Below are 12,944 nucleotides of genomic sequence, written 5' to 3' on the forward strand. Positions count from 1 at the left end.
TAATTCACAGTGGAATTAAGATCGTCGGGATTTGGTTCGTATGTGTATTCGCATGTTCCGCATTGGAACGGCTCAAGTCTGTCAGTTAGACGTAGATTCGAAAATTTGGTACAGTTACATCGTACAAAGGCTGCTGTACAGCTTGCACAGTAGCTTGGATGTTTAAAGTCTGGAATTGAATGTCGTGAGTCCTTGTTTCTTTTGATTCGGAGAGCGTCCGAGGAGGCCCCATGATCCGAGTGCCCAACTGGAAAAATCGTATTTGCGGTTGCAGTTCAGTTTTTCAGTTTTTTCTTTATTTTCGTTTGAGTCTCCGCTAATGTTCTTTCGCTTATTTCCTCGGCTCTCAATCTCCTCCCGCTCCGAGGGTCGCTAATCAGAGTCAAGCTCCTGGCTATCCTCTGATGAAAGCTCCGTTTTTGCTCGGCTCCTCCTTGCACCCCGTCCGCTCTTAGCTCCTCTTCGTGGCTCATCTGTTTTTCGTTGTGTTATCTGTTTCTCTTGGTTCTCTGCTGGGTCCCCGCTCATGTCGTTTCTTTTGCTTCCTCGTGCTTTCCGCTGTTCTGAGGTTAGTTCGTTTGAGTCGTGGCTGGAGCTCTCCTTTGATGGATCCTCCTCTGTTGGCTGACTGGTCTCTGCGTTTTGGGTACTCTTTTCCTCGACCACACCCGAAATCTCTTTTCTCTCAGGGCATTCTTTGAATTTGTGACCCTGTGCAGTGCAGTAAGAACATATTTGAACCTGACCGTCGTAACTCACCGCACATCGAATCTTTCCCAAGTACAAGTATGATGGGAGTTGAGGTTGTTCCGTCGTTTGTTTGTGTACTTTATAGATCCTTCTGCCATCTTTGATTCCGTGTTTGTCCGTTCCCAGCTGGGCTGGGCCTTTGATTTCGAAATTCGCAAGGATTTCGTCCAAATGTTGCTGCGGGTAATCGATTGGCACCCATCTGATGGTTAGATCTGTTCTGTAGTCTCCATGAGCTGTGGCAGATTTAATTTCTGGTCGCTTCCGAAATATATCTGCTAAGCGTATTGCATTTTTCTTGCTTTCTATCGTTATATTTACCACGTTCCCAGGTTTTTGGATGATCCCTTCAATGTAGCTAAGCGGTATTTGGGTTTCCTTTATCAGTTTGTAGATATCCTCCCTCTTACTTTCGTTTGCCAACTGGATTGTCACTTCTCGGTGATTGCTGTACTCAGCCGCGATGTCGTTGTTCCATTGTCGCTTCACTCGGTCTGCATATGTGAGATGCGTGGCCATTCTTCACCTATGCTTTCAGACGTTAGTTCTCCACTTTGGTAGCACTTTGCTTCACTTTTCACTTCTTGACGGCTTTCTTATTTCCTTTGCTGGAAACCATGTTGTTGTTGTTGTTGTGCATGTCACACGCAACTGGAGCAACGGTGCTTCAGGTAGATGCAAGCTGACCGTTCAATTGAGCTTGAAGTACTTTGCTCAAGGGGTCGTCAATTTAAAGAGATAAGATAGGATGCAATGAAATGGAAATTTTGTAGGTTAAGCTGAACGAAAGAAGAAAATCAAGTTCTTGAGTGGAGCGATACTTTTCTAATTGCGTCGCAAGTGTCGTTTCGATTGCACAACTCTCCAGTCTAAACGCAGTCTTCATTTCGAAACGTACCTTGCTTGGAAATACGCAGTCTAAACGCAAAGTCTTCATTTTGAGGCGTACCTTGCTTTGAAATGCGCAATTACAACGATTTTTAATCTCAATTACGAAATATAATTGCCTGTAAGTTGAACCACAGCCAGGATTGAATGAAAATGTAGCTAATACATAGCTATTGTAGCTAGCAACAAAGCGCGACCGAATCGCAATGTGTAGCTAGTGAAACCATCGTAGCTTTAGAAAGCCAATGTACATGTCCCAGTGTGGAACGACGAGACGTCGGTCTTTTTATCCGTTACATAAGGGTTTTGTTTTGTGGTCGGCCCCAATTTGATTTCGTGTAATGTGAACACACATTCGCTTATTAATATGCCAATTATTCAAACTATTACAATTTACTATTAGGCTACAACCGCCACACTATCATGCAAAATTTGAGAAGGCTACATGGAGGATTTATCGAGTAATCAATTTTTTACTCACTGTAGGCCTATAGCCATCAAGAATTTTATGACGTTTATTGTACTTGACGGCGCCTAAAAATTTCAAAATTTTATTCAACTATTTTCTTCATGCTGATTGCACGTTAAGAGAAATGAGGGACTGATGAGATACAAAAAGTATTATTCATTTTTTGTCCTAATTTCAGTCTTTCAGTTTGCAAAGAAGTAAAAGGACTCATGCGATTAGGCTACTAAATTAATAGATATCTAACGTTAATAATATTTGCTATAAATCTTGTATTAAAATTTAAAAGTAGCCTCCTAATAGTGTAAAAATGGCTCAGATTTTTATAATGGCAATGAGTTGCACCAGTGGTTCTTAACCCCTGGTTCTCGGAGCCTTCAAAATTGGGTCGCGACTGGGTCCTGGCTAGACACTGAAAGTGCGTTTTTCTATATCTATTCTATTCTATTCAATATGATACGCGAGAGGCCTCCAAAATAAGTACAACATACTCATAATTCAAAGTGTGTAATAATGAAGCTGGCACTGAGACCACACGCGTGTTCGAAATTTTATGGGGTGCGTTCGATGCAGTCGTATCGCACATCAAGATAGCTGTTCGCCTTCAATCGCCTTCCTTTCCCAGCTTCAAAAACCTGCTGTTAGTTTGTGGTTATGTCAAAAAGGAGCTATAAAACTGCATTCCTTGACACTGGCTTCACAAACATTTTGAAAAATGGCGTCGAGCACCCGTAATGCGTCATCTGTTCAGAAGTCCTATCGAATGAGTCGATGTAGATGTGAGTTTGCGTATTGAATTTTGAATAATGCCTATTCATACTTACACACTCTGTTTTTTTTTCAATTCCAAAAGAACAAGCTCTTGCGACATCTGGAAATGAAGCATCCCGACCATACCAATGAAACTCTGGCATTGTTCAAGCGCAAGGAAGGCCAAGTAAAACGTGGCTGAATCACGGCCCGGAACAACCCTGCCGCTCGTTGCAGCTGGTTTTATCTGCTTGACAGAAAAAAATGAAGCACATGTGATAGAGATTTTGCGATTCACACGGTATGACGTTACATCCACGAACGAGGAAGTGTTTTTGTACAGTTCATATGTTATTAAATTGTTTCGTATTATTGCCTACGCTTTTTCCTGAAAAAAAGTGAGTATAGTTTGAGTGATTGGTAGGGAACGATGGGGTAAAGTAGCCTATACAAGTATACAGTGTACCTCAGGATGCCTTTGTTTACTACCTAGACCCCAGCCACTCAGGTTGTAACGGTATCAGGTTGTGCACTTCGAATGCCAAAATATTTGGCCCGAAGAATACATTGTACCAACTAAAATGTTTTGGCTAGACGAAACTTATGAATGACCAAAATGTTTGTTGTTGAGTTTAGAAACCTAGACAAGTAGATCTACTAATACCCTATAAGCAAATTGGCAATATTAGTATGACCAATAGGGTATAGGTTAGGCAGTAGTAGGCTAGTTAGCAGAAACTACAAGATGTAGCCTAGCCCCACTGCATCGAAGATATAGGCTAGCAGTTTAGGACGAGTAATAGCATTTTTAAATTATTTCTACACGTTTTTTGCTGGTTTTATGCCAGACAGGCTTTATATACCGATACAGTCAGATAGTTACTTGTGAACTAGAGAGCTCACTTTCAACACACCTGCAAACAGTTCCTCCTCTAACTCTCGTTAGTGAAATACTAAGTAAATTTTCGTTGAGTTATCTTTAAGTTATTTTTTAATCATTTTTGCTACATGGTCCAACTTTGGTGAGGTAGCACAAAAGTAATAGTATTTTTCACAGGAAGTGGAGTGAGATTCGTTCTGTGCTCCTAAATTCTATTTGAATTAATCTTAGACAATGTGATTGTTTGCTACTTAAAAAGGGACCTGATAACAATGTGCGAGTAAAACTGATTTGCAACTATAAAATATAAAGCCGTCTGATAAGGTTTTAGCAATGAAAAAGTGTCGACTGTTACATTTTATATAAATACAATAAAACAATTCACTACTTTTGATTTCTCTGATGTGTTGGTATTTGGCTCGTTTTCTTTTAACCTTGTCTTAAAATTTTGGTGTATGTGGTATAGGTAGGGTTGCCATCAGTCTGGACTCAAAGATGAATGGAAATACCACCTTAAACAATGCATAACAGAAGCTAATCAATGTTCCCAAAAAAAAACGAGATAATATTTGCATGTTCTTAATTTTGGTTTCTCTTTTGTACAAAATGGTGTCCTAAAGGTGTCGAAATGCCCAAAATAGCAACGTCTGCCCTAAAAATAGGACAAAGACAAGGATATTTTTTTAGAAATCTGGACGGTATGACAATCCTATATGTCAAATATATGTATTATGACAAAAAAATAATTTATTATAAGAATATCACCTTACTTTTCAATTACTACAGTCAATGGCAGAAATTAACGTTATGATTAGCAGGCGCCTTTGCTTAGAATCACTATACAATACTTACAAAAGAATGAAGGTTATGTTTCTATATGAGATGTATATATAACTTGTTATAGGTGTGTTTATTTTAGAAAAATGCCTCATTTACGGCAAAGGTTCTGCAGAGCTTTAAGCGTAATGTATATTTGGTGTCTACTTAATTAAAATTAACCAATGAGAAAACAGTAAAACTAACTCGAATATGTGTAAAATTCATGTACCTTGCATTCGCATACTGGCATAAGATTTGTTGGTGCAACTTTTGCTACCACCTGAAATATATTGATTAAAAATTTGCGGTTTTAAAGTAATAAAATTAGGCTTCAAAAATATAAAAATCATGGCTGTGTGATCAGTAAAACTTCTGTTATTTATGTTTTACTTTACGTTATATGAAGTTTTTCACAAATTGGTTGGCCTACCATAAGGGTCGATGGACGTTTTTAGAATTGACTTCAATAGTGGATATGATGAAAGCAGCATTTATTTCACCTGCAGTCAGTTAACGAATTTGGAAAAAGTTACTTTGTTAAATGGCTAGCGGCCTAGCCGGTTACGCAATTGATACTTTCCTAATTACTGTCTGGGTTTCAAGATTTTAGGGTGTCTGAGCATCGGATTGCAACAATTTCACTCAATTAAGTAGCATATGAATTCCTCTATGCCAGGGGTTCTTAAACTTTTTGGCACACGCCCCCCTTGACGGTACCTAAAAATGTCGCGCCCCCCTCATTGCAAAATAAAAAACAAAAACATTAAACAAAACAACAATTTATTTTCAATTAACTTTCATTAATGAGAAGGATGTAGTTGTTTTTGGGAAACCAAACGATTAATTCGAGGCTTTGTGGAAGATAATGCACTTAGGCATCTTAGGTCGGCTGCACAGTCAAGTTTGTTCCTAGGTTTTGTCTTTATATTCATGAAGATGACGCTGCAAACGACTTGGTCTCAAAACGTCGTTGCTTAGCTTTTCTAAGCATATCGCGCATTGCGGTACGACTTTTTTGTTCACTGTGGTATCTAGGCCTATAGGCTATATCTATAGAGCCATACGTCAGATAATTTTGATCATACTTTCTCTTTTTTCCACTCAATACAATTAGTTTAATTACTAAAATATCTGTTTATTAAATCAATACTAAATTTAAGTTTTACTTCATTTTACGGTTTTAATATTGGCTGACGTTGGTTTTACCCTATTTAAACCGGGTGCACAAACTCACCGGGGACAACTGACCGTGACGTAAATTTACCTAGAACCAACTGACCTCAAATCATATTATCACTTAAATCATATAATTTGAATAAACAACAATGCTAATTTGCGTAAAAAATTAAAATAAAATGCGTAGCGGTTGATTTGTGTCGCCGGCCAATTTGTTGCCGGTCAGTTGACCACGACCAATTACCGCCGGTGAATTTGTTCACGGTCAATTGACGTGATACCAGTATTTTTATTATGTGTGGCCGACACTGCACACAAATTTTCAGTTGTTAATGACTCGAAAATTATACGTCGTAAACTGATCGGATATTTACAGGTTAGTAGCAAAAACATCTGGTTTCCTGTATGCATCATAATTGTAAAACTAAAGAAAATGCATTTAATGTAAATTAAGTATTTCTACAAGTGATACATTTGTAAAAGTTTTTCTTGTTACCCCGCCCCCCGTTGTGAGAAAAACAGGTCAACGCAAAAAGAGAAGACAAGATGAACAGTTAGTCGAGCTAGGAGTGCATGAATGAGTAAACGAAAACGATACGCTTCAATGTGGAGAAACACCAAATATTATGACGTAACAATTGACGTATTTCGGAATTCAAATTTCAAAAATACAATTGCCATCGTGACACACTTTAAAATTTTAGTATAAATGAACCTATACTGAAAGTCAAGAAAGCATGTTTAGAAATAGCTCATGTACAGCTTGTCATCTCTCGCGCCCCCCTTACGAATGTTACACGCCCCCCAGTTTAAGAACCACTGCTCTATGCAATATAAAAAAAAAAATTTGAAAGTATGTTTTGTAGCTGTTACTTTATAGCGGTTTGAGTCCTACACGCTGGACTGGGGCAGACACTATTACTGCTGCGAAACCACTCGATTTTTTATGTTTGAAGGATTTATTGTTAAATAGATAATCCAATTAGATATTGAACATTATTGCTTCAGATCGCCACATCAAGAGTTTTAATGGTAAGTAATGAAATACAACACTAATAATATCAGATCTGCACAAGAATTTGGTGATAATTAGGGCTAATTATGCCAATTACCACACTACATCCACAATTAAAGCCTATCCTAAAAATTGTCCATGAACGCTTTTATCACATGTATAGCTTAGGTCTAACCCAAAACCGTCTATTGACATTATCTGAAAAACTATCCATAGACGATTAAGCGAAAACGTCCATGGACGATCCGTGGATTGCGTTATGTCCAGCTTTTACCTGGTGCCTAAAATGAGTTTAGAATGGGAGAGCAAGAAAATTTTATTCGCCAACTGGTCGGCAGTTTTATCCTTTTTCTTCTTGTTTTATTTCTGTCGATCATGAGTATTAAGAGACAAATTTAAGGTTGTTTTCTTAAATGTTTTTCTGGGCTTTGCGGACGGTCGGTTTAAAAGCGGATACTCAAAGCCTTAAATGCGTCCACATGAGCATGCTTTTGTGGACTAATTTGTAACATCTGATGACCTATTGCAGTATTGCCAAATATTGAATGCAAGTTTGATAATGTACATCAGGAGCGAAAGAAGAACATAAAATGAATAAAGTCTGTCTCTTTAAAGATGTTGCTATCGAATAGGCTCTTTCTATAAGTACAAATGTTCTGGGCATTAGATTGTAAAAATTTCGTTCAGGTGAATTCCTATATGGAATAAAAAAATTTCAAGGTATCATACTTACCAGAAAATAGTATGGCAAAATGTGACCGGGTCTATCCGCTTCTATTTTTGTTATCTAGCACAGTGTTATTGTCCAAGTTTGAAAGAATTCCACATACCTATTGCACAAAGGTGTAGAGTGTAGACCGTAAAGCGTTTCAGTACTGCTATGCATTGTGCTTATCATTTTTCCTTAAAAGTATTTCCTAACCTAAAGTGATCTGACGATGCAACGTCTATAGGCCAACACGAACCACTAACAAGCTTTTTTTGGGAAAGTTTTAACTGCATTCTTGCCAAGGCATTGTTCAATGTTCACAATACAAATGCAGTTACCATTGCTACTGGACTTTGCTTGAACTTGTTGCTAGTATTTCAAAAAAATGTACGATAAAAAGTTGGGCAATGGGCAGAGAGAAAACCGAGAAACGGGAAGACCGGAAAATGCTTGCCTCTCGTCATTAAAATGTTTTAGAAAATGCGTTGTGTTCATGCTTGCAATGTTTGTTTTTATCCAGTAAAAGAAACTTACAGCAATGCGCACAAAAAATATTTTAATTGCCGAAAGTGTTGTGGTAACATCAAAGCTGTATCTTTCCATGCCTGTAGATACTGGCCTTTCAATGGTGGATGACAGACATTTCCAATCGTTGCAAGAATTAGGCCAATTTGCCATTAGTGTTTCTGCAGCAGTAGTGGGAAAGTGTTTAATTTTTTCATTTCTACTCAGCTAGTGTTAGTTCGGGTCAATCAATTTTTTGTTTGATTCAAGGAAATTTTATTTTTTTAGTTCAAGTTCGCAAAACTGCTTGGCATTTTCACTTGGTATCTGGTTTTTGGTATTCTTTTCACTTGATAACGTACAAGCAAATACTAAAAAACATTTTGGAAACGAACAATACCCAAGACACTGTATTACACTTAAAGTATTTGATTGTATAGCAAAAGTAAGAGTCAGCGGCCTTGATTTCTTGATTAACTTTTGTGTATAGTTGTTTTAATAACGGTAATACGCAAATATACGTATGTTACTTTTTCAGTCTTAGAAGTTTTCTTTTATAATTACAAAAAAATGTCGGTCGCACGAACTCAAATTGCTGGCAATGCACAAAAAGGAACCACTCAAGCAAGAGCCATTGTAAAACAGGTGATGCTTCAAAATTTGTTTACCTTTATTCTTGCAACAAATGACAATTTCATCAGGTTTCCACAGGAAAGTGTGGAAGTATGGTGAATGTTCTAACAATGGAAACACAGTTGCAGATCTAGAAAAAATTACAATGCTGGTTCCTGGTTCAGTACCTTCTGAGGTTGATGAAACAAATTTTATAATGCATTTCTATAAAAGGAAAATTATTTTACCATCACATATTTGCCATCCTCTCGAGCCCTCTAGTTTATTAGCAAATGAAAGACTGAATGTGAAACATGACACCATATCAGCCTTTTTGCATGAACTCAATGTGACCATCACATGCACTAAGCGTATGCTTTACTTCTCCACTCTTGGTTTTTTTCTTTTCCTGCGCTCTGTTGAATCAATGTGCTATGTGTTGTAGTTACACTTACCCAATTCCAAGCTCTTGGTAATACAGGTATATAATTGATTAACAGCAAAACTAATTCAATTCTTTTTATCCTGTATGTTTTAATGTAAGTTATCCAGTAAATTTTTACATAGTGGATGATCTTAAAACACCTTTTGAAAGGATAAAATAGCTCTGAGAGCAAATTTTCATACTATCACTTTTTGTCGTTTGGTCTCCCCGGGATTTTTAGATGTAGTTGCCTTTGGGTAAAAACCCAAGTAACTTTTAGATGTTAGTCAGCATATGACATGTTGAGTTTGTTGGTCTTAAAGTTGCTAAATATCCAAATCCATTCCTGAATTGTGATGTCGTCTTTGCAAAAAATCATTCATTTTGTTATTATAATTTTGTTTCATATTTATATTCATGCATATATTTTCATAGGTTCTCTCTGGTGACACTTTGATTGTAAGAGGCCAACCAAAAGGTGGTCCACCACCTGAAAAACATATTCACTTTTCAAATGTGATTGCACCAAAGTTAGCTCGTCGAAGCAACCCTAACATTCATGATTCTGTTGATACAAATGATGAGGTACAAAGAACTTATATGCACGCGAAATCAGTTAATCGCATATCCATTTGTTTGATGTTTCTATGCTATTATCCGATATGCGTGTAAGTGGTGTGCTCTTGAAAAACAATTTACCCTGAACAGACAAATGTGTAATCTACAAAAGTACACTCTAGCAAAGTCACACAAACTTCATTGCCAGATAAACTGATATGTTCCGTATTTACAAGTGTATAAGTCTTTCAAAAAAATCTTTCGGGCCCAATAACAGGCCAGTGCTTATGATACACCCTGACCTAAAGTCTGATCAAAACATTTCATGTCCCATTGTTCGAAATACTGCACATGACATTATGATTAAAACTACAAAATCAAAGAAATCGCACGCGACTTAGTGGTTAAATTCTGTTTGGTGTGTTGTTGAAAACAATTGGCCGTCGACGTGGTTGAAATGCCTTTTTTGCCGACATTCAACTTATGTAATTTAACATCGTACCATTGCTAGCCTATTAATGTTTAGGTCTGGTACATTTTGACTACTGATGAAAGTCGTTGCAACTGCACCATTTGCCTAACATCCTTTAGAAGAAAAAAAATATGATAACACATAATGGTTTACATATAATGATTAAACATGTCTCATCCGTTTGGTTTGGCAATTTTGTTCAAAACGATCACTATGATATAAACACTGTCTTGGCGTAAATTCATTTAATTTTTTCTTCACATAAAGTGTCTCTGCTGCTTATGTTGCTACTAAGCATTGCACTGTTGTTTCACTGAGGACTCCAGAAAAAAAGACAAATACAATGTAATACATAACTGTAATTGAAGTCCTACTCCCTTTTAGCATGTACATGTAGAAATCTATCAGATTTGTTGACCACACTGTGCAGAATAAAGATTTACAACATTACCAAATTTTTACATCAATAAAAGTGAATAAAAACAGACAAAACTAAATCGCATGCTATACAGACAGACTATGATATGATACAGACTATGATAATGACGTTAATTACGACTTAATCAGAATTGCAAATATTTTGTGGGTTATTCCACAGGAAGAAAACGAGGCTTGAATTTCAAATTGAACTAAGTTATTGCATCGCAAAATACATGACCTACAAATGTTTTTCGTTGAAACACTTTGCTCATGAAAATATGCAATTAACCGAACAAAAGCAGAAAGCAGCAAATGAGACAAAAACCTAATATCATTTATTCGTTAAAGTGGTATGCGATTAACCGTCTGTACTACTACATACTGGAATACATGTTATATCCACTGTTGAATTGTCATTTTGTAATTACACTCATCTTTTAGCCTTTTGCATGGCAATCAAGAGAACATTTGCGTAAGAAGGTTATTGGTCGTGAGGTATATTTTGTGATTGAACATGAAGTAGATGGCAGACTGTCATATGGAACTGTTTACTTGGGAACGGGTATGAAATAATTTTTCCCATAAATAATTTCTGTCTGTCTAGTTATGATTTATATTTACCTACGTTTTACGTTGAAGTCTACCTGTGTTTGTAACATGGTGTCAGAAATATTCAAGATAAAACTTTCAAATGATATCTTTATATCAATTGGTGTTAATACCTTTACAGAAAAAATTCAATGTGTTTGTTAATAATGCCTATATATATATACACGTTATCCAAAAGTGATTGTTATATCACATCTCAAATATTGCTTCAATGCACATAGAAGCATATAATTTTGACTGCCAGGGTTGTAAAAAACCCTGTTTTTTCTACAACAAAATTTGCTAGCACATACATGTTGATTAGAAATTATTTAGAATACTTTTTAATGTTTTTTCATCCATCTTGCCAACATATATATTTCAATAATTGTTGTTTAGTTACTGTAATGCAATTAATGAATGTGATGAACTGATGATCGCTTAAACTTAACAATTGAAATCGTCAACCAACTTTGATTCTTTTTTAAATTACAAGCGTTCTGGGCATCTGATTGTAAAGACCACAAAATCACAAAAATCAGGCTCTGTATTTTAAAAAAACACTATTTTCCCAATAAAACCTTTTTTTTGTATTGAAACACAATTGGGTAAATGAGTATATATACCCAATTAGCTATCCACTACAACCCAGTTTAAATACCACGCTATAATTATGTATCTATTCACCATAGCCTTTGATTCAACGTGTTTATCAAAGCCAGGTAATCAAATTATCTGAATTTAAACTTTATACGTAAGAAAATTTGATTTCTAGAAAATAAAACTCAAGGTGTAATAAAATCCACGTACCATATTTTACGGGCCATAAGGCGCACTGTCAATAAATTGCTTTGATTAGTTTTTTGTTCATACATAAGGCGCACCGGGCTATAAGGAGTATGGGTTACCGTATAAAGCTCATTAAAATACGTTGCGCGCATACGCATTATGATCCATACATTAGGCGCAACGGCTTATAAGGCGCACGATCAATTTATGAGGAAAAAAAAGAATTTAAATTGCGCCTTATGGTCCGTAAAATACGGTATATTGTATTATTGAGATTTAAGCATTGTTTATTTGTTTTAAACTAAGTTCATGGTCAAGTACATGGCCTGACGACTTGCATAACAATGACGCAAATTGTGTGGCAAGCTGTTACTCTCATTTATTAGCGCTGTTCTTGTTTATTTGTGCTATTGAAGTGTTTTTTGTTACAGTAAGACATGCTCCAGATGTGTGTTATAGCATTTTTTCATTGCTAGTAGTTAATGAAAATAAAGAAATGATCACTCTTATATCAAATATTTAGCAGTAATGCTGATACTATATGGTGAAGTTTGTAGTTAAGAAAAACAAATTAATTTTTGCCCAAGTATCCACAATCTGTCAGTCAACCGTGGGCAGCGAACCAGGCTTGCATGTTAATCAAATAATCTGGGTACATATTATTATAATGGAGATGACAAAATTGGAAATACCAAAATGATGTGATCTAAAGTTTTCAAGGCAATCATTAGAACTTTCCCAGAAAAAAACATCCATTTGTCTTGTTTTATGTTAAAGACAAGTTGAGATGTAAATAAAGGTTATATATATATTATATGATAGGCAAATAGGACTTCGTTATTAATCAGAATTATTTTCTGACAAACATTTTCCGGTACTTTATTGCTTACCGTAACTTTTATCAGTTATTTATCATATTTATGTAAGTTCGTAATGATTGGGTATTACTTGCAACATTGTTTGGAAGTGAAAATTATTAAATTCTTGAACATTGGTATTTAACAATGCTAGTAGGTTCTCAATACTCTACTCGTTTATTAATGAATTGGGTAGGTATGACCAAAATAGAACTCTTCAGAATGGGATGCCATGAAATTTCCCATAACATTTACAGCAAATAAAGG

At 36.1% G+C, this 12,944-nt stretch overlaps 2 protein-coding genes across 3 annotated transcripts in view; one reads left to right on the plus strand and one right to left on the minus strand.

Moving 5' to 3' along the window:
* Positions 1-2,686: 2,686 nt before the first annotated feature.
* Positions 2,687-6,958, minus strand: LOC143449395 (uncharacterized). The gene is made up of 5 exons (XM_076949581.1): positions 6,920-6,958; positions 4,783-4,833; positions 3,863-3,946; positions 2,929-3,230; positions 2,687-2,860 (listed from the first exon to the last, which is right to left on the minus strand). Exons 1-5 carry the CDS (start codon positions 6,956-6,958, stop codon positions 2,773-2,775), a joined length of 564 nt encoding a protein of 187 aa, XP_076805696.1. The 3' UTR covers positions 2,687-2,772.
* A 1,499-nt stretch (positions 6,959-8,457) lies between these two features.
* Positions 8,458-12,944, plus strand: part of LOC143465646 (staphylococcal nuclease domain-containing protein 1-like) — a 34,210-nt gene continuing 29,723 nt past the window's right edge. Inside the window, exons 1-3 of one of the 2 annotated variants that reach the window (XM_076964051.1) lie at positions 8,458-8,602; positions 9,429-9,578; positions 10,885-11,005. In XM_076964051.1, the coding sequence (XP_076820166.1) occupies positions 8,528-8,602; positions 9,429-9,578; positions 10,885-11,005 (346 nt within the window). In that variant the 5' untranslated portion in view covers positions 8,458-8,527. The remainder of the gene's footprint in view (positions 8,603-9,428; positions 9,579-10,884; positions 11,006-12,944) is intronic. The other variant, XM_076964059.1, reaches the window with a different exon arrangement.

Source organism: Clavelina lepadiformis, chromosome 1 (assembly GCF_947623445.1).
Source record: "Clavelina lepadiformis chromosome 1, kaClaLepa1.1, whole genome shotgun sequence".
NCBI lineage: Eukaryota > Metazoa > Chordata > Ascidiacea > Aplousobranchia > Clavelinidae > Clavelina > Clavelina lepadiformis.